At 36.0% G+C, this 19344-nt stretch overlaps 2 protein-coding genes across 2 annotated transcripts; both read left to right on the forward strand.

The window, feature by feature from the left end:
- The first annotated feature begins 6916 nt into the window (after positions 1 to 6916).
- On the forward strand, positions 6917 to 9494 carry sult3st2 (sulfotransferase family 3, cytosolic sulfotransferase 2). Its single transcript, XM_067398607.1, has 6 exons — positions 6917 to 7193; positions 7335 to 7537; positions 7615 to 7741; positions 7889 to 7983; positions 8130 to 8310; positions 9018 to 9494. The coding sequence occupies exons 1-6, from the start codon at positions 7028 to 7030 to the stop codon at positions 9143 to 9145; spliced, it is 900 nt and encodes a 299-aa protein (XP_067254708.1). The 5' UTR covers positions 6917 to 7027; the 3' UTR covers positions 9146 to 9494.
- Positions 9495 to 9637: 143 nt separating this feature from the next.
- rrp36 (ribosomal RNA processing 36) lies at positions 9638 to 12498 on the forward strand. Its single transcript, XM_067398606.1, has 8 exons — positions 9638 to 9851; positions 10131 to 10496; positions 10630 to 10768; positions 11177 to 11243; positions 11349 to 11453; positions 11539 to 11613; positions 11759 to 11876; positions 12101 to 12498. Exons 2-8 carry the CDS (start codon positions 10184 to 10186, stop codon positions 12232 to 12234), a joined length of 951 nt encoding a protein of 316 aa, XP_067254707.1. The 5' UTR covers positions 9638 to 9851; positions 10131 to 10183; the 3' UTR covers positions 12235 to 12498.
- Positions 12499 to 19344: the final 6846 nt, after the last annotated feature.

The following is a 19344-nucleotide window of genomic DNA, read 5'->3' on the forward strand; positions in this document are numbered from 1 at the left end:
GGTTATGGAGTGTGGGCACCAACCGTAAGAAGTGTGTGTGTATGTGTGTATGTGTGTGTATATATATATATATATATATATATATATATATATATATATATATATATATATATATTATACATCATAGGCCTGTGTGTGAAAATATTTTTTAATGTTAGCTATGTAATTAACTTTAGCAACAAAAAAAAAAGGGATGTCAATGTTTGTAATGCAATTAATAGTCAAAAATGATGACAACACATGAGTATTTCTTAAGGCAATGTTTTCAGAGAACTCACTCTAGGGGAAGTTGTCAGCTGTTTATGTCCTGTTTTTATTTCTGATGTTTCATTGTATGTCACTGTAGGCGTTCTGGCATCTGTCCTGAACTACTTTATCGTTTTACTTTTAACTTGTGCCAGAGAACTGTGTTATCCTAACTGTTATCCTAAGCACCACTTGTCAAGTAGTCAAGTGTACATGCAGATGGAATGTTTGTGTTTAAACATTTTTTTTTGTAATGTTCTGCCTTATAATTTTCCTCAGGTCAAGGGGATTAAGGATGACATGATCAACACAAACCTCTACAGTAACCTTCATCAGCACCTTTGTTTGTAATTTCTCAGCCTTCTCCTCTTTCTTCCATTCATCCTTTGCAACCAGTAACCAGCTGCCTCCTTTTCTCCATCCCCCCTCCCTTGGTGGCCCCATGCATGGCTGTCTGGTCCCTTAGGTAAATCAGAGATGCCCAGGCACACCCTGGCCAGGAAAGGCCCAGGATCGGTTTACGGCCTACCTGAAAAGATCCTTTTAAAACATCAAGTACATTTCTCCCTACTTTGAACAATGGCAGACCTTTTCAGACTCTTTATGCATTGAAAAGCCTTTTGCGTGCCTCTTGACTTGCTGTTCTGAATGCGAGATTCATTGTAGATAATGTGTTTTGTGCAGACAACAGAGTGTTGGACAGAGCAGACAAAACAGACAGCATAAACACCTCAGATCCTTTAAACTGAAGTTAACAAACAAACACCACTGTCTGCATACGGCAGGTGTGTGGGTTACCAAAAACAATCTAAAGAACAAAACATCATGTTTCTGAGTGTAGAAGAGGCTTAACTACCCTGTTTACATGACACGTCTTTGATATTCTGATTGTTTATGAGACAGATCAACGGTTAAAAAAAAAAAAAAAACATGCTCCTGAAAACAGACTTACAAGCTAAAAAGAAAACTTTTCAAGTTTAAAGGATTAGTTCGCTTAAAAATGAAAATTACCCCATGATTTACTCACCCTCAAGCCATAGGTGTATATGACTATCTTCTTTCAGATGAATACAATCAGAGTTGTATTAATAAACACCTTGATGCTCCAAAGCATGGCAGTTAACGGAAAGCACCAGTTGATGCTCAAATAAGTGCATTCATCCATCATAAACATACTCCATTCCACTCCATGGCTCTGGGGGGTAAATAAAGTCCTTCTGAAGCGAAGCAATGCATTTGTGTAGGAAAATTTGCGTCTAAAGCATAACTTACGCAACGTATATCATAGGACATAGCGTAGTACATCATGGCGTAGTGCAATACCAGTAGTATGCGGCAAAAGTTACGCTTTAGACGTGAGTAGAATCCATTTGGCCGGAAACTAGTTATTTTACTTTATAACGTGTTAAATATGTATTATTTTCTTACAAAAACATATCGCGTCGCTTCAGAAGACCTTTATTAACCCCCCGGAGCCGTGTGGAGTATACATTTATGATGGATAGATGCACTTATTTGAGCTTCAAACAGGTGGTTTCTGTACTGCCATTATAAAGCTTGGGAGCATCATGATTATTAATATAATGCTGATTGTATTCGTCTTTTTATACTGAATATATATATATATATAGAGTGTTTAGATAATATTTCAAAAAATATGTAATTTAGTTTTTTATAATTTAGTTTTGTTCACTTCAGTTGTCATTGCATTTTTTTATCAGTCTCTCAATTATTATTATTATTATTATTATTCCATTCAGCCCCTTAAAAACATGAAAACTAAACTTTCCTCAGAATGAAAATGATCTGAAAATAACTTCCATCTGTATGTAACACCCACTTTCAGTCCATTCAGTTTGCAGTTTAATCAATGACAGTTTATTTCTATAGAGCATAGTTTAAAACACTTAAAGTTGACCAAAGTACTTTACATTGATACAATTATAACAACATTCAAAACAAAACAAAACAATAAAAGAGATTATATAAACCTCTATAATACATTAAAAGCCAAGGAAAACAAATTCGTTTTTAGCTTAGATTTAAAATCAGAAAGTGTCAAAATGGGGTTCATTAAGTGTTTTTTTTTTTTTTGTTGTTGTTGTTTTGTTAAAATAGCATTGCACATGCATGGTCTGTCTTATTTCACTGAAAGAATAGGTCAGTATTTTAATATTCATGAGCATGCAAGTAATAAATTAAGTTAATTAATATAGCAATTAACTAAAGTAAAATAGCCTACTTCCTTGAAACTTTGTCTTGAAACTCTCAAATTACTCTGAAATTTAGTTCTCAGAAGTGTAGGATTTGTTATGTCAGACTGTAGATCACAATCTAATCTTGGATCTTCAGGAAGTCTCAGTGAAGCTTGCTATAATCCCGGTGCTGAAACAGTCCCTTTGCATGTTCGGCTCTCCAGAGGAGGGATTAGGTGACCCGTGTGTGGGAAGAGAGGAGTGGAGAGCGAGAGTAGGACCACGCTCGACTCTGGCTTAAAGGGATAGTTCACCCAAAAATGAAAATTATGTCATTAATTAATTACTCACCCTCATATCGTTCCAAACCCTTAAGACTTTCTTCAGAACACAAATGGAGATCTTTTTTATGAAATCAGAGAGATTTCTGCCATTGACAGTCTACGCAACTACCGCTATGATGCTTCAAAACGTTCATAACAAGATTATAAAACGTATCCATATGATTTGAGCGGTTTAGTCCAAATATTCTGAAGATACATGATCACTTTATATGATGAACAGATTTAATTTATGCTTTTACATATAAACATTCATCAACTCACACATCAGTTGTGGTAAACGGAAGCTCAAGCATGTTTGCTTGACTTGCAAGAACCAATGAGGTTCATTCTCTAGTTTTATACAGCACATTTGAGCATCCACAAGAGGTTTGTTCACACGCTTTGAACAGGTTCAGTTGAGCTGTTTATGTTCGTTGATCAATGTTTATATGTGAATAAAAGCCTAAATTAAATCTGTTTACCATATAAAGCGATCAAGTCTCCTCAGACAACTCGTTTGGAATGACATGAGGGTAGGTATTTAAAGGGATAGTTCACCCAAAAATGAAAGTTTGATGTTTATCTGCTTACCCCCAGTGCATCCAAGATGTAGAGGACTTTTTTTTTTCAGTCGAACGCAAATTATTTTTAACTGCAACCGCTGCCGTCTGTCAGTCAAATAATAGCAGTGATTGGGAACTTGAACAATAAGAGTCAAAAAAACTTCCATAGACAAATCCAAATTTAACCCTGCGGCTCGTGACGGCACATTGATGTTCTAAGACACGAAACGATCGGTTTGTGTGAGAAACCGAACAGTATTTATATAATTTTTACCTCTAATACACCACTATGTCCAACTTCGTTCAGCTTCCGGCTAGTGAGGTCTGATCGCGCTCTGACAACGGAAGTGATGTCTCGCGCTCATTGAAGTATATGGGAGAGACATCACTTCCGTCAACACAACGCGTTTTTTGACCTCACTAAGAGGAAGCTGAACGAAGTTGGACATAGTGGTGTATTAGAGGTAAAAATTATATAAATAATGTTCGGTTTCTTTAGAACATTAATGTGTCGTCACGAGCCGCAGGTTTTAATTTTGATTTGTCTAAGCAAGTTTTATTTACTGTTATAGTTGAAGTTCCCATCTACTGCTATTATTCGACTGACAGAGGGCAGCGGTTGCAGTTAAAAATCATAATTTGCGTTCGACTGAAGAAAAAATGTCACCTACATCTTGGATGCACTGGGGGTAAGCAGATAAACATCAAATTTTCATTTTTGGGTGAACTATCCCTTTAATGACAGAATTTTTTTGGGTGAACTATCCCTTTAACAAACCCCATTTCAAACCCAGGATCCATGTAAGGCTGAATTTAGATGTGTATCACATGTTAAAGACTGAAAATGTGGGCTTGCTACTGTTACTAAACAGTCGGCTGCAGTTTGATCGAATACTTTTTCTCTGAAAATCTAAAAAAAAAAACGTACAGGTATTTGCACCTTTACAGGTATTGGTAAAAGTGATAACTTTTAAATAATCTTAAATGTCTCAGTGTACACTGCTATGGTGGAGCCATTGCATAAAGGCCCGCTGAAGTGTCTTGAAGTGTGTTTACGTAATTTCAACTGAAACAGGACAGCTCCGCCCCTTTTTTAAAATAGCCAATAGCGTTTTTATTTATAACACAGCTTGGCCAGAGCCGTTAACCTCCGTCAAACCTCTGTTTCCTTTTAATATCTAACCGTTTATCCTCATAATCTCCTCTATATCATTTTAAAATATAGTATTCTGTGCAGAATTTAAATGGGTCCGATACCTTTTGTGGTCTGTGCCGACTCGCGGATATATTCCGCTCTGTGCTCTCGTGTCCCTGGACCGGAGCAGACTGTGCTCGTGCTGCGGCGGTTCACGTGAAACTAACGTGAAAACTGACTTCATTTGCGTCTATGGAAAGCATATTTACACTGTCTGAATTGTTTCCTATTCTCTATATAGTGCACTATGTGCCATTCACCATGTAGAAACTAGTAAATGTGTGAACAAATGACTGATTTCAGCCGCAGCTTCAGTGTCTGTTGATAGTGTAGGAAGGGGCGGGACTTCAGATTCTAGAGAGCATTTGATTGGACAAAAGATTTGATGAGAAACAGAAGTGCAATGTGATGTCATGAAAATCCGTGATCCATTTTAGCGGAAGTGAGAGGCTGTAAGTTTTGAATGCTTATGTCTAAATGCGAATTTTGTCATTGTTTTGGAACACACCAGCTTATTCATAATATTAAGGCTAACATATTCATACTAAAAGCTAAAAAATTTAATTTTGATTTCAGGGGGACTTTAAGCCTACATCTGCATTTTACTAGAGCACAGTGATGTCAGAAGCAGAACCGGGCCAGGCTACAACACGATTCAGTCAGAGTGAACTGTTCGAATTATTCAGACTGAATCACCAAAAGATTCAGGGCGTTTAGTTAACCGTGAGTGTTGAAAAGAAACGACTCAAAAGAGTGATTCATAGAGTATGAGGTCTCTGCGGAACAAACGTGGGTGTTTCTGTATTTGTGGGTTTTTTCAAACTGGTGGGTGTTTACAAATCATGCAATGAAAATGATCCCCTTCACCCGACCCCTTCCCCTAAAACATACCCACATTCTGACGTGGTTAAATCAGGTAACGCTCGCAAAAACCGCCCCTCTGTTTTAAGCTTATAAACATGTTCTTCAGAAAAATACTGGACAAGACTTGAAATACTGTCCTGAAAAATGTAAATTCACTACACAATTTTAGGCCTTTTCCCACTCACCGACCGACAGTTATTTGTTTACAATCAGGCTGCTTAAAAATCGCGGGAAAATCTGTGCTCGTTTACCTCAGTGACCGTGTGAAATTTTCGATGCGTAACTGGGTGAGATATTTAGCAGTTCAAGTCCTACAGTGTGAAATGTGTATGACATGGTACAGTTGTGTATTGGGTAACTTTGTTAGCATTTTTAAATAGTTTTCCCCATTTTAATCTAGGCTATTTTTTTTTTCAACTCACTTAAAATAGTCTTGCAACTCCAAGAATGCCTTAGTAATAATCATAAGGGCTTTAACTTAAATTTAATTTATAAGAACTGTATGGCCTTTCTACTAAGGGATTTGTTATGGTTGCAGTCCCTTCTGATATTTCTGAGGTGCTTCTGTTACCCAGAATGACCAGTAGATGTCAGCAAACACCATCAAGTCATAAGTAGGCCATATAACTATAATGATTTTAGTGTCAATGTCATTTTAAAACCCTGAAACTTTACCCAAGTCATTGTGTTGCTCGTGACTTGTTTTCCATTAACGTAGTGTAGTCTGTGCATTGATCTTTGTGTGATGATTGCTTAATCTTATCTATGTTACAAAATGCAAACAAGAGTTTTTATGACTGGGTTAACATGACATAGCCCTAGTTAGAGGCGAACTCTCTTAAACTGCACTCATATCTTGCATAACATGTATTGCCTGACTTTTGTGTTCTTTTCAGTGGCTTAACTTAGGCTGAAATTATCCCACTTAAAGAGATTTAAAGCAGCTAAATCAAATGCAACACTTCCTTCTGAGCCTGTTTATGACTATTTTATTGATGTTTATTCTGTCACTATTGAACAGTCGGTGGTGTGCACATACTGTGTGCAAATTAAGATTATTATATTAAAAAAAAAATTGATTAAATGCTAAAAAAAAAAAAAAAAAACATAAAATCAAGATGTAAACTTAAATCTTACATGTTTTTGTTGCAAAAAACACAGTTCTCAAAACTTCTGGAACCACAAAATGAATCATGCTTAATTAAATTAATACATCAATAATTCCAATTACTGTTTGCAAACTAGAAGCTTTTTCAAAATTACAGCAGAAATGCTGAAAATATCTTACCTTACAGTCAAAAATGTTTAGAACCACTGTTCTAGAATATTATTGAATGCATAAAATGTGGACGCATCTGTAATTTGTGCATGCATATCTGTGATTTTATGCCACCTTCTGAACTTTACATTTCCTGAAAAGTAAAAAAGACTGATAATAAAGATTTAGGTTAAAGAACCAGTCCAAAGGTTGGTCATGACCTACGCAAAAATAAATAACACTGACTATTGTGTAACAGCAAAAATGACCTTTTTTCTCAAAGACTTCTGGTCCTGGATAAAACGAGATTTCCTCTGTCGTTTACGGTCTTTTGGCAATAAATACACTCACTAGTGTTGATTTGGCTTAGTAAGAATTCAGACATGGCTCAGCAGGATTACAAAATACTCAGTGACAAATTGTTCACATACAAAGGAACTGTTTTAGCTTTGTACTCGGATCATAATCTTACTCCAGAGTATATTGACAGTTTAGCGGATTTCGAAATAAGGGATGATGATCTCTATGTTGTTACCTTCCCGAAATCAGGTAAGTGAATTTATCTCTTTTATATATATATATATATATATATATATATATATATATATGTATATATATATAAAAAACAGTTTATATAAAACAGAACTCAATCAAGCCTAATTTTATGCTCTATTTTTATGCCACTCTCAGGTACAGTATGGACCCAAAGGATCATAACTTTAATATACGAGGAAGATTTCCCAGACAAAGCCAAACAAAACACATTCGAGCAGATGCCCTGGTTAGAATATTGTTTAAAGGAGGCAGATTACAATGCACGTTCGTCTCCAAGGCTCTTCTGTTCCCATTTACTCCAGCCACTGATGCCCAAAGCACTGCAAAGAAAGGGAAAAGTGTGTATGCATTCATCAATCAATTAATAAACAGACTTGATGTCATGCACAGTTTTAATGCATCTCTTTGCTTGCAGATCATCTACGTCATGAGAAACCCTAAAGACGTCATGGTGTCATATTTCTATTTTTCCAACAAGATGAAAAACCTGGATTCTTTCGAGAACATGCACGAGATGCTGGAAAAATTCTTCACAGGATGGAGTAAGAGCCAAAACTAATATATATATCATTTATTACATGACGGATTCTTGCTAAAACGAATTATCAAAAACATATATACATATAATATCCCCCTTCCCCCTCGAACCTGCTACAAAGTTTGACACTAATGTTGTATTTGGTTTGTAGTGGTTGGTGGCTGTTGGTTTGACCATGTTAAAGGATGGATCACAAATAAAGACAAATACAACATCCTGATCCTTACTTATGAAGAAATGATCAAGGTGAGACTGGTCCCGTTTATGACCCTTTGAACTTTCCATTAAGAATTATTGTACTTCTCTAATGCTGTGTCTGTTATGTTGTGGTTGATGGCTATTGGTATATATGTCTGTAGACTGACCAATGAAATTTACAAACCTTTTATCAGGACCTCAGATCCGTCATTGTGAAAATCTGTGAGTTTGTGGGAAAGAATCTTTCAGATGCAGCGATCGATAAAGTGGTGGAGACAGCCACGTTCAAACATATGAAGCAAGACCCCTTGGCCAACTATGAATTTCTTCCTCAAAATGTCACAAACAATCCAAAAGGACTCTTTTTACGCAAAGGTCAGATAAAAGTGAAAAATCAAGAGTTGGAGATATAGCCTAAAGATATACATTTTGGAGAGCTTTATTTTTTCAGTTGTTACCTTCATGATCCCAGTTAACAGGGAATGTTCTCAAAACTTTGGCTAATGTTCTGGCAAGTTTCTCACGGAACAAACATTCTTCCAGTAACAATAATGTTTGTTCAAAGTTACCTGGTTTCAATAATGTTCTCAAAACGTTAGCACAAAACGTTATTTATGCATCGTTCGGAAGGTGTTTTTCCTGAAATGTTTTAGTTGGATGTTCGTCTATCCTTGTTTAGAGAACATTCAAAAGGAACGTTCCCATAATGTTTGCAAAATTATAAAATGGAATATATGGATACTTTTCATATAATGTTCGCATAACCAAGAAAAATGTTTTAAAACATTTTTAAAAAAGTGAATGTTCAGAGAACATTCAGAAATAACATCTTCTGAACATGAACATTAGCAAAACGTATAGAACAGTTTTTTTTTTTTTGTTAGCTGGGATAATATAATTAAATTAATTTATCATCATTTCAGGTTTGTGGATGATGTAGTCATTATTAATGTGACATATGTTCACGGAGTGACAAAAGACTTTTGAAATAGTTCATTATTTAAAAGTTAATTATCAAATGTGATACATTATATCAGCAGCAGTGGATGTTATATTAATGTTTTCAACCTGTCATGTTACAGGAACAGTTGGGGACTGGAAGAACACTTTAACCGTGGCTCAGAGTGAATGTTTTGACCGCGTCTACCAGGAAAAAATGAAGGATGTTCCTCTTAACATGGTCTGGGACATCTCAGATTTGCATGGCTGAAAACTCAAGTTGTGTCACCCATTTTAAAAACAAATAAAGATATAACACTATCAGAAATCAAAACAAATTACATAACATGCCTTGATTGAGGTTGAAGGGACATTGGGCTATGTAAAAAAAAAAAAAGAAAAAGAAAAGTGGGAAACAATATGAATTTACAGTATGTAATTTTCACCAAATTGATATTTAATAGGCTAAATATTTACGTTTTTCACGTTTTTATGTTGCAAATGTACAAATCTGGCTGTATTAAATGTTGGTCAATGTAAATGTCAAAATTAAATGACTATAAAACCTTGAAAGTCATTATTTCATATGTGTGTGAGTGTAATCCTTGTCTAGAATATTATGAATGAATTTACAAATCTATTGTATTAAATGTTTAAAATATATTATATTAATAATATCACGTCTCCGATGCATTTATTTTGACAGAATATGTAGCTTGGGGACTTTTATTTTTGTAGGCGTTTTGTGACGCGCATGCTCAGTTCTCAAACTTCCACGTGCGTGCGGAAGGAACTTTTTTCGCAAATATTCGTCTTCACTGGGTTTTATACAGAAGGTTTTGACATGTTTTCTTCTGTCAGTTAACTGGCAACACACTATCTGTAATTAACTAACCACGTTAAGATTTTTGTTCCTTTTATCGGCATATTTGGTGGCTGTACTCCAAGGCAGATGCGTGGATGAAAACAACAACACGGTAAGCATGAGCATTTCGGAAAAAACAGCAATAAACAAAACTTTTCGTATTGCTCTAACTGTAAGTGAATGATGATTGGACATATTCATATTTTCATGTGAAAGACATTTACACAACTGTCTTTTAATAAGGTTAATGCCTTTGCGCAGGATTGTATGGCATTCATTATTGTCAAGTGATACAGTAATTCCTAACAATTTAATGTTTAGATATTATATTATACATGTTCCCAAATTTCTTTCCATTAATACCTTTTTGGCCAATGCATCATTTCCACAGCTTATAAACAAGCTAAATAAAATCAGGTTCAAAAGGACAAGAACTTAAGTAAAATGCCTAAATCAGAAAAGAGACAGGCCAAAATGGAAAATCTCAGTTCTGATGATGAAGAGGACGCTTTAGAGATGGAGAGAAACTTTGCTTTACTCAGTAAAAGGGGTGTGATACAAACTTCAGCAGAGGATGAAGAGGAAATGGGAGATGAAGATGGATCTGCAGAGGAGGATGAAGCACCTGAAGAGGATGAAGACAATGACATGGACGATGAAGGTGACTCAGGGAGCGATGAAGATGAGGCAGTTAGTGACCATGGAGATGAAGGAGGCAGCAGGGCACAAGCACACAGCGGGGGCAACATTAAAAGTGGTAAGAGGAAATAAGATCTTTATGTAACCCTGGTAAAAAAAAACAAAAAACATTTAAATCATTATTTGCTGCCCCTTTTTAAAAGAGCCATATTTTACATTTACATATATTTCATATCATTGTGTTTGCACAGAATTATCAACCATGTCATTTGAGGAAATCCTCAAGCTGCAGAATAAAGTCGGAACAAAAGTTTACAATAAAATCGCTTATGGTGCCACGAAGCAGCAGCAGCAAAAAAATGAGCCTATGAAACGACTAAATAAACACAGGTACCTGCAGTGTTGTTAAATATTATAGTATGTATTAATATTTTGAATTAGCTTTTATTTTCGTTATAGTTTTAGTTTCAGTAATTTTGTTGTGCTTTTGTCATTTTTTTTAAATTTCCATTTAATCCATTTAGCTTGTTTATTTTGTAATTTTACTACTTCAACTTTTGATTTCAGTTAGTTGCCAAGGCAGCATTACAAATTTTCTAAGTTTCCTTATGTAATATTTATATTTTAAGTTATTTTAGCTTTATTTCAACTTTTTTTTAATCAAAGTTTAACCACATTTGATCATTGTTTGTAGTCATGCATCTAACTAAAAATAATTAAAGAATTGTTTATGTGAGTTAAGATTATTTTGTCTATCAGTTTGTATGTTTTGTTTAATCATTGTGTGTTTTGTCTTAGACCTCAAGAGATTTCTGCAAAGAAACCTGTGCCTTTTCTCCGGAAAGTGGTTCCCGTCAAGAAAAGGGTACGTTTCAGGAGTTTATTTAATTATTGATTGCTCATACTTATGATTAGGGGTTTGGAAAAAAACTACAGAGACTTGATTTTTTCACTTTGTAAATCTTTGTAGATTTCAAGAGATCCTCGCTTTGATGACCTCTCAGGGGAATACAAGCCTGAAATTTTTAATAAGACATACAAATTCATTAATGATCTCCGAGAAAAGGAAGCACAGGTTTGTGAAAATGTAAAATGCCTTATTGATTCCTGTTTGTTTGCATTATGTGCATTACACATATGTACACTTCTGTTTGTTTCAGATAGTGAGGAAGAATCTCAAGAAAGCCAAATCGCAAACTAAAAAGGAAGAGCTGAAAGCCTTGCTTAAGAGAATGGTATGTTAAAAATATACTGGATTTAATGACTCCTTAAACTTAAATACCTTTGGGAAAGCAACATAAAACACCTTTACAGCTCTGGTAAGAATAATATTGCTGCTTATGATGTGCTTTATATCTAATCTCTGTGTGTGTGCAACAGGAAAACCAACAGAGGGAACGTCAGAGGCAAGAGCAGGAGAGAGAAAAGGAACTTAAGTACAAGCGGAAACAGAGAGAGCTCGTTGGCCAAGGGCACAAACCCTTCTACTTGAAGAAATGTAAATCCATTTTCATCCCGTTCCTTGAGTTTTTACTCTGTTCCGATGTATTTATAGCTTATGTAAAGTTACTGATTCTTTTGGAGAAGATTTGTTGGTGAATGCCACACTATTCCTACTTGTGTTTCTTTTTAGCATCAGTGTGTCATTTAACAATGAAACATCAAATATCATGTATAAAATGCGACTTTTTCATTTGTAACTTCTTTAAAACCTCTCTACAGCCGACATGAAGAAGCTGGAATTGGCAGAGAAGTACAGCGAGCTGAAAAAGAGTGGAAAACTGGAGAACTTCTTGAGTAAGAAGAGGAAGCGCAACGCCACCAAGGATCGCAAAAATTTGCCCAAGATGCGATAAATATGAATCAATCATGACATGCCTGTAGCAAGTTGTGTTGATTACTTGTCTTAGTGTGACATGATGCAGCTGAGCAGTTATTTTTGCTGGACTGTGATGTTTAAAGAAAATGTATTCACCTACAGTTACACAAAACTGGATAAATATGTATGTTGTTAATAGGTTTGACACAGATGCTTTTCTTAAATATCCATTGTCTTCTTCTCATTATGTTTTGAACATGTTCCTAAAATAAAATCCCTACATTTATTCTCAGACACCTCTCTTATTTTACCACTAGGTGGAGCTACCGACTCTTTAAATAATTTGCATAATCCTTTTTTTTTTTTTTTGTCTTAGCAAACCTTGGTTCCAAACCAGAAGGTAATATGCATAAAAATCAACTATCTGAACTGTCATTGAATGATGTTAATCCAATTTTTTGACCTCAAGGGCACTAGACATAAACCCGTTTCATACAGACATCTGTCAACAGGATGAGTCAGCTCGCATTTGTATCTGCCCTCTCAAAATCCAAAAATATTTCCTTTTCGTCTAGATCATGACCCATTTAAGCACGGTCTGTCTAGGCCGAGATTGTTTGTGGTGAATCCACAGGGTTTCACACATAGGCGTATCTTGAAATTGCTGTGATTAATGCAGAAGCACCAAGTACGCTGCTTGAGAGATCTCAATTTTCAACAGCGTTTGTTTAAACCTTCAGTTTTCAGCTTCTTTAGTTTTCTTCACTTTGTCTTCGTGGGAAGGGTTTCCTAAACCTTGCAATCCTGGCACAAACACCCCCTGGTAATTCAAGCCACACCAGAGCAAAGGCCTCAATTAATCATTTAATTTACATTCTTGAGTAAAGGATGGGACTATTGTGGCTATATATCTTCTTAACCTGCTGGTCCATGTCCATCACATCCCTTAGGGGTGGAATTAATGCTGCCTGCAAATTTAAAGAAGGGCTTGATTTTAAAGCAGCACACTCCAGCTAAGACTTTCGTGTTTGAAACCATCTTTGCTTGAATACAGAACGGTGGATTAGTTGCCTTCTTTAACCTTCGGTTTTATGTCAGAGTCATTCCCTTGCAGTTAATTCCTTTCTTTGGGTCACCGGAGGCTTTTAGAAAACTTGTTTCTGGAATCTAAAGCACACAAACTCTTCCCTTTCATCCTAAATTTGTCTTGTTAAAGATGCAGTTGTATTTTCTGTATTAATGAGAGAATCTGGCGCTTTGGCTAAACAGAACATTTGACGCAGCATTTGTCAAATGCGCTATGGCCATTGGGCCACCCAAAGGAGTGATTACTGAAACGCAAGCAGAGATTGTGGAATGCTTAAATGTGAACCATCATTCTTAATCTGCAAGTTAGGATATTGCTACGTCTTCATACACAGGAAAGTAACCCAAGGCAACCTGAGACTCCTTTTAGAAATTCGCATTAGGCAAAGAGGACAGATTTGCATTTTATTACCAACTTGTCACTTCGCTGATGTCTTCATATATATGGATATAACAATAGAATGCATAAGGAAAGGGACTGGAAAATGAAAAAGTTCAGAATTCAACCTCACCACACAGCAGCAAAAGAAAAGCGCATTGACATGCACTATGGTCACTGTGATTTTTCCAAATAAGACATGCTTCCAGATCAACTTTTGTTGGTCCTAGAATATCATTCAAAGAAACATAGTCCTTATGAAACCCTATCCCAATCCTCAACCATGAATTTTTGGTTGAAAATACTGATGTCCTGAACCTAACTTTAACTTAAACCTAATCTTTTTTTTTCTAACCCTAAAATCTTATTGGTTTATAGGAATATTGTTCCAGACCAACAAGGATGTATCCTACTGTACTTGGCAAAGTCATAGACAGTGCTTTAGTCAGTGTTTTGTCCTTTGAAAGTTTCTACTTATGAGTTACAAGTGATTTTGGTCTAAATAAAATGGACTCAAGTCACTGGACAATTTCACTTTCTTCTTTCAATTTCAATTTCACATCTTTCGAAGGACTTCAAAGGCTGCGAAGGTCAGACTGAGCATTGTCCAGCCTGCGGAGGACTGTTCTTGTCACCTAACTGTGACAGTAGCCATTGACGAGTGGAAGTAATGTTTATACTGGACTTTTTTAAAAGTTACATTCAACTGCCTAAAAACAAAACATGGTTCACAACCTGTATAAATATGTTCACTTTGGTCCATTTATGTACATAATAAAGGGTATAAACTATATAAAATCACATTTTGCTAAGACTTTAACTGCTTTGTGTGTGTTTATATATATATATATATATATATATATATATATATATATATATATATATATATATATATGTGATATTCTCACAGTATCAGCAAAGAATAGACACTAACAAGAAGCGACACTCAATAGAACGTTCCATTGCAACACCGGCGCCCAGCAGCAGCCCTGCGTTTCCGCCATTTTGTGGTGAAAGCAGTCGGCTGTCCACTAGTTTCTATGGCAATATCAGCTGCTTTGTTAAAAAAAAAAAAAAAAAAAAGAAGAAAAAAAAACTTACATTAAAGATGAATTCGAACCTGAATGATGACAACACAAAATAAAATACTTTTTACCGTTTATTTACACACTTTGTATTTAAGTCTTCCACTTTTTTCACAAAACCTTTGCTCTCTAGAATCCCAGTCAGTTTGGGTTAAAATTCTTTGAAGTTCAAGTATTAGCATTATAAACACTGAATTAATACCAACATATTAAATTAAGGACATGCATCAGAAAAATTGGGAATGTTGGACAATAAATATATGAATATAGCAGCTTGATTTTGCAGTGTTGTCTAATGTCCTTTAAAGCAAAAGTGTCCAAAAGTGGGAATTATGCGATAACGGACACAGCAATGCCTCATGTATTATAAGATCATTATGTTTGTAGTGTGATCCATTAAAACATACAATATATATATATCAATTCAGACCTAGATACTATTATTACTATTACTCCACTAGGTCTGCAATATATTGTTCGCTGCAAACATGATCTTAAATTTATTAATTATTAATTTACTATTAATAAATGTGTAAAGTTGCATGAAATGGAAATACTCAATAAAGTAGGCTAACTATGTATGGTTGAATGGATTCCACAACTGGTAAAATAAAACATATATAAGACAATACAACATTTACTGTAGGAGCCATACAATTTACTGGTGACTTAATTTAAAAAAAAAAAAAAAAAAACTGTTCTATTGCTCTTCTGATTTGGCAGTGAAATTCACCGATTTTGGGTGCGTAAGATGTGAAGGATTCTATAGTCTGGTTAGTATTTTCACCCTATAATGGCGGCCAGAACAAGGAAGTTAGCTTTTAAAAGGACAAAAATACTGCTTTCCTCAGCGGACATTAAAACTGATTTTTATAATGTATATATTATTATGGACATTGACCTGAAGAATGAATGCTATATCAGATGCAGGTAATACACTCGTTTAATCGGTCTACATATAATACAATAAGCTTCAATGAAGCGGCTCAACATTAGCCTACTTTGTTACTAGTTCTAAAGTGACATTTTAAAATTAGGCTTGGGCTCAGCTGTTAAACTGTCAACTTGAGATTTGAATCCATGGCGGAAGGAAGAAGTTCTGCGCAAAAGAGGGTTTTTTAAAGACAATCCGTTGTTGTTCCTATTTATTTATACACTTGTGCCATCGAACTGTTGTATGCAATATCACACGAGTAGCCATGCAATATGGCTGTATATCAGCATGCTGTGATTGCGTATGGCTGAATCATAGCCGTGCTGATATATCGCTTGGCTACTCATGTAATATTGCTCATATACATTATATACATATATTATATTATATATAAATTATAGTAAACAAAGCTCCATATGCTTTCGAATCACTCTCACTGTACTTTGATGTCATACACCAATCGGTCTGCACAGTGCCGTTTCAAGTTGAACACATCTTGCAGTGGTCAGGTGGTACAGCAGCCATGTGGTACAAATCATAGCTCTTAGAAAATTACAAGTTTACACATTGTAATTACAAGTTCTACAGACACTTGAAGTTTTTTTTACAGTTCAGAATCATTAAGGTAATTACAACATGGTGGGCATGTAATTTCTTCTTATGCTGCCATAGGGATATGACAACGTTTGGTCATAGGTGTGTTTTTTTCAGACAAGCTTTAGCCTATCACTTTTCTCACTTTTTTTCAACAACATAAAACATGTGAACTAAATTGTACAGTCAAAATTTGTGTTACAAATTCTTATTAATACCAATTCGTTTTATCAACAAGTGTTTAATTGATAGGCTGTGACTTCCCAAATTTTCCCACTGGTAATTATGACATGAAGGTGCATGCTCAGCTTGAATGTTGAGGATCATTCTAATGTGACTTCATCAAGTAGACAATCATTTTAACACCTTAACAATCAAAGAGAGCGTTTTCTCATTTTTAAGCTCTCCCCTGAAAGATTTTGTAAGATAGAGTGGTTTGCCTCGCCAAGAAGCAACAATCCATTTCAAGGGTGGCCTGCTGGGAAATCTAGCGCTAAATGAGGAGGGAGCTGTGGGCCCTACAGACGCTGACTCCATGACACCTCCGCCTCGTCCCCTGACACATTACGACAGTCCTGTTCTTAATGACATTAGCCGGCTGAGTGTTGAGAAGCAAACTGCTGCTTGGATTGAATTACTTCACCCTGCCGTTTCTCTCACCCGTCAGATTATCCATCTGATGACCGTCGGCGGGAAAGTGGATTTTCAAGATGCTGCCCTGAGTCTCATGTGTCTGCTTTCCAAGGCTAAAGATTTGCTTATGACCATGGATATTTGGATTTTACAAATGAGGTGGTGAAAGGGAATCAAGGACACGTTTACGGATGCGACATGGTGCGGATACGGGTTTATGTTGTGTCAGGTTAGTGAAATGCATTGGTAATCTGGGATTTGAGTTAGGATGTATGACAGGAGGCCATCACAGAAGCAGGCGAACGTTCACTATCGTCCCAAGCACAGCAATATTGCTTGAATATAAAACGGTCATTTCAGGCTGAAACACTTGAAGGTTAAATCGTGTTTGGTTTAATCAGCCCAATGCCATTTGCAGTGGACACACAAAGGTCTGAATTTGCATTGCTTCTAACAAATGAAATATTTAAGCTTTGCATTCAATATGGGCACAGAAAGCACATAAATATAAATGCATTAGATATAATCTCAAATCGTTCCTTATACAAGCTTATTGTAGATTCATGAAATTGACTTTCCTAACATTCTTCCTTTGAGTTTAGATTTCCAAAAGAGGCAGAGAACTAAACTAATTTATTTAAAGGGATAGTTCACTCAAAAATGAAATTTCTGTCTTTAAGTACAACCTCTCATGTCATTCCAAACCCACATTTTTCCTCTTCCGTGTCAGTCTCGTACACAATTGATTCAGTGAACGCAGTTCAGCGCTTCCGTGTTTAGGTCCGAACATGGAATCAGTATTGGCCGGCTCCTGCGTCAGCATCACACGCATGCATCGTGCTGCTCATGTGAACAGTGTGTAATTTCGGCATCAGTAGCAGCATAAGGGGACGTTCACATATCGCATATCAGATTTGCTATTTAAAATGTAGGCGCGTGACAGGGACGCTCATAATGAAAGCGATGCGCATGCAGTGCGTTTTCCAGGTGCATCGAGATGAAAAATTCTCAACTTTTCAGAATGCCGCAAGCGCACTGTAGTATTGTATTCAGCTTCTGCCTTTCCGTAACAAAACATCGAAAGCTCAGCCGAACAGCTGATCATAGCTGTACAGTGTGGTTTTAATATCTCATCTCCATAAATATATCTAGTAGTAAAGTTAATGCAAAGGCTAGAAATCAATTTATCCTTTGCTGAAACATCCTCGTTGTCGTGGAGAGCGCAGTTCATGGTTGCATAGCAACGACAGATGTCACAGAAGCACAATCGCTTTAGAAATAAGTAGAATGCGGCGCGGCTGTGCTTTCCACGCATTTTTAGACATGATATGTGAACGGCCCCTAAAACAGACTTGCCAAAACTGGATTTGCCAAAACAAGAGTTTCTGCCACAGTGGGGTTTTTTTTCCCTACAATTTTATAGTGTCTCCGCATTAAAGGTGCCCTAGAATAAAAAATTGAATTTATATTGGCATAGTTAAATAACAAGAGTTCAGTACATGGAAATGACATACAGTGAGTCTCAAACTCCATTGTTTCCTCCTTCTTATATAAATCTCATTTGTTTAAAAGACCTCAGAAGAACAGGCGAATCTCAACATAACAGACTGTTACGTAACATTCAGGGTGTTTACGTTCCCAATATTTGCATATGCCAGCCCACGTTCAAAGCATTAGACAAGCCAGTATTAACGTCTGGAGCTGTGCACAGCTGAATCAACAGACTAGGTAAGCAAGCAAGAACAATAGCGAAAAATGGCAGATGGAGCAATAATAACTGACATGATCCATAATATCATGATATATTTATTGATATTTGTAAATTGTCTTTCAAAATGTTTCATTAGCATGTTGCTAATGTACTGTTACCATCGTTTCTTACTGTATTCAGACAAGAGCCGTCGTTATTTTCATTATTAAACACTTGCACAACTTCATTCTTTATAAATCTCTCCAACAGTGTAGCATTAGCCGTTAGCCATGGAGCATAGCCTCAAACTCATTCAGAATCAAATGTAAACATCCAAATAAATACAATACTCACATAATCCGATGCATGCATGACAAACACTTTGTAAAGGTCAATTTTGAGGGTTATATTAGCTGTCTGAACTTTGTTTATGCACTGTTTAAGGCAAGCGCAAGCTTTTGGGGCGTGGAGCATGAGCATTTAAAGGGGCCGCAACATGAATCGGCGCATTTCTAATTATGCCCCAAAATAAGCAGTTAAAAAAATGAATTAAAAAAAATCTATGGGGTATTTTGAGCTGAAACTTCACAGACACATTCAGGGGACACCTAAGACTTATATTACTTCTTGTAAAAAAACATCCGATGGCACCTTTAAACTTGGAAAGAATTGCATTAAAAAGTACAATAAATTTGGCTTCTTTTTTTAACAAATTGTCTTATGTCATTGTCAGGATATTACAAAAC

The sequence above is a fragment of the Chanodichthys erythropterus genome, chromosome 10, assembly GCF_024489055.1.
Source record: "Chanodichthys erythropterus isolate Z2021 chromosome 10, ASM2448905v1, whole genome shotgun sequence".
NCBI classification, from domain to species: Eukaryota; Metazoa; Chordata; class Actinopteri; order Cypriniformes; family Xenocyprididae; genus Chanodichthys; species Chanodichthys erythropterus.

Coding starts and splice junctions, on each gene's coding strand:
- sult3st2 (XM_067398607.1), top strand. CDS start 7,028: ATGGCTCAGCAGGATTACAAAATACTCAGTGACAAATTGTTCACATAC. Junction 7,194..7,334: donor TGTTACCTTCCCGAAATCAG/GTAAGTGAATTT, acceptor TGCCACTCTCAG/GTACAGTATGGACCCAAAGG. Junction 7,984..8,129: donor CTTATGAAGAAATGATCAAG/GTGAGACTGGTC, acceptor ACCTTTTATCAG/GACCTCAGATCCGTCATTGT.
- rrp36 (XM_067398606.1), top strand. CDS start 10,184: ATGCCTAAATCAGAAAAGAGACAGGCCAAAATGGAAAATCTCAGTTCT. Junction 10,497..10,629: donor CGGGGGCAACATTAAAAGTG/GTAAGAGGAAAT, acceptor GTGTTTGCACAG/AATTATCAACCATGTCATTT. Junction 11,454..11,538: donor TCCGAGAAAAGGAAGCACAG/GTTTGTGAAAAT, acceptor TGTTTGTTTCAG/ATAGTGAGGAAGAATCTCAA.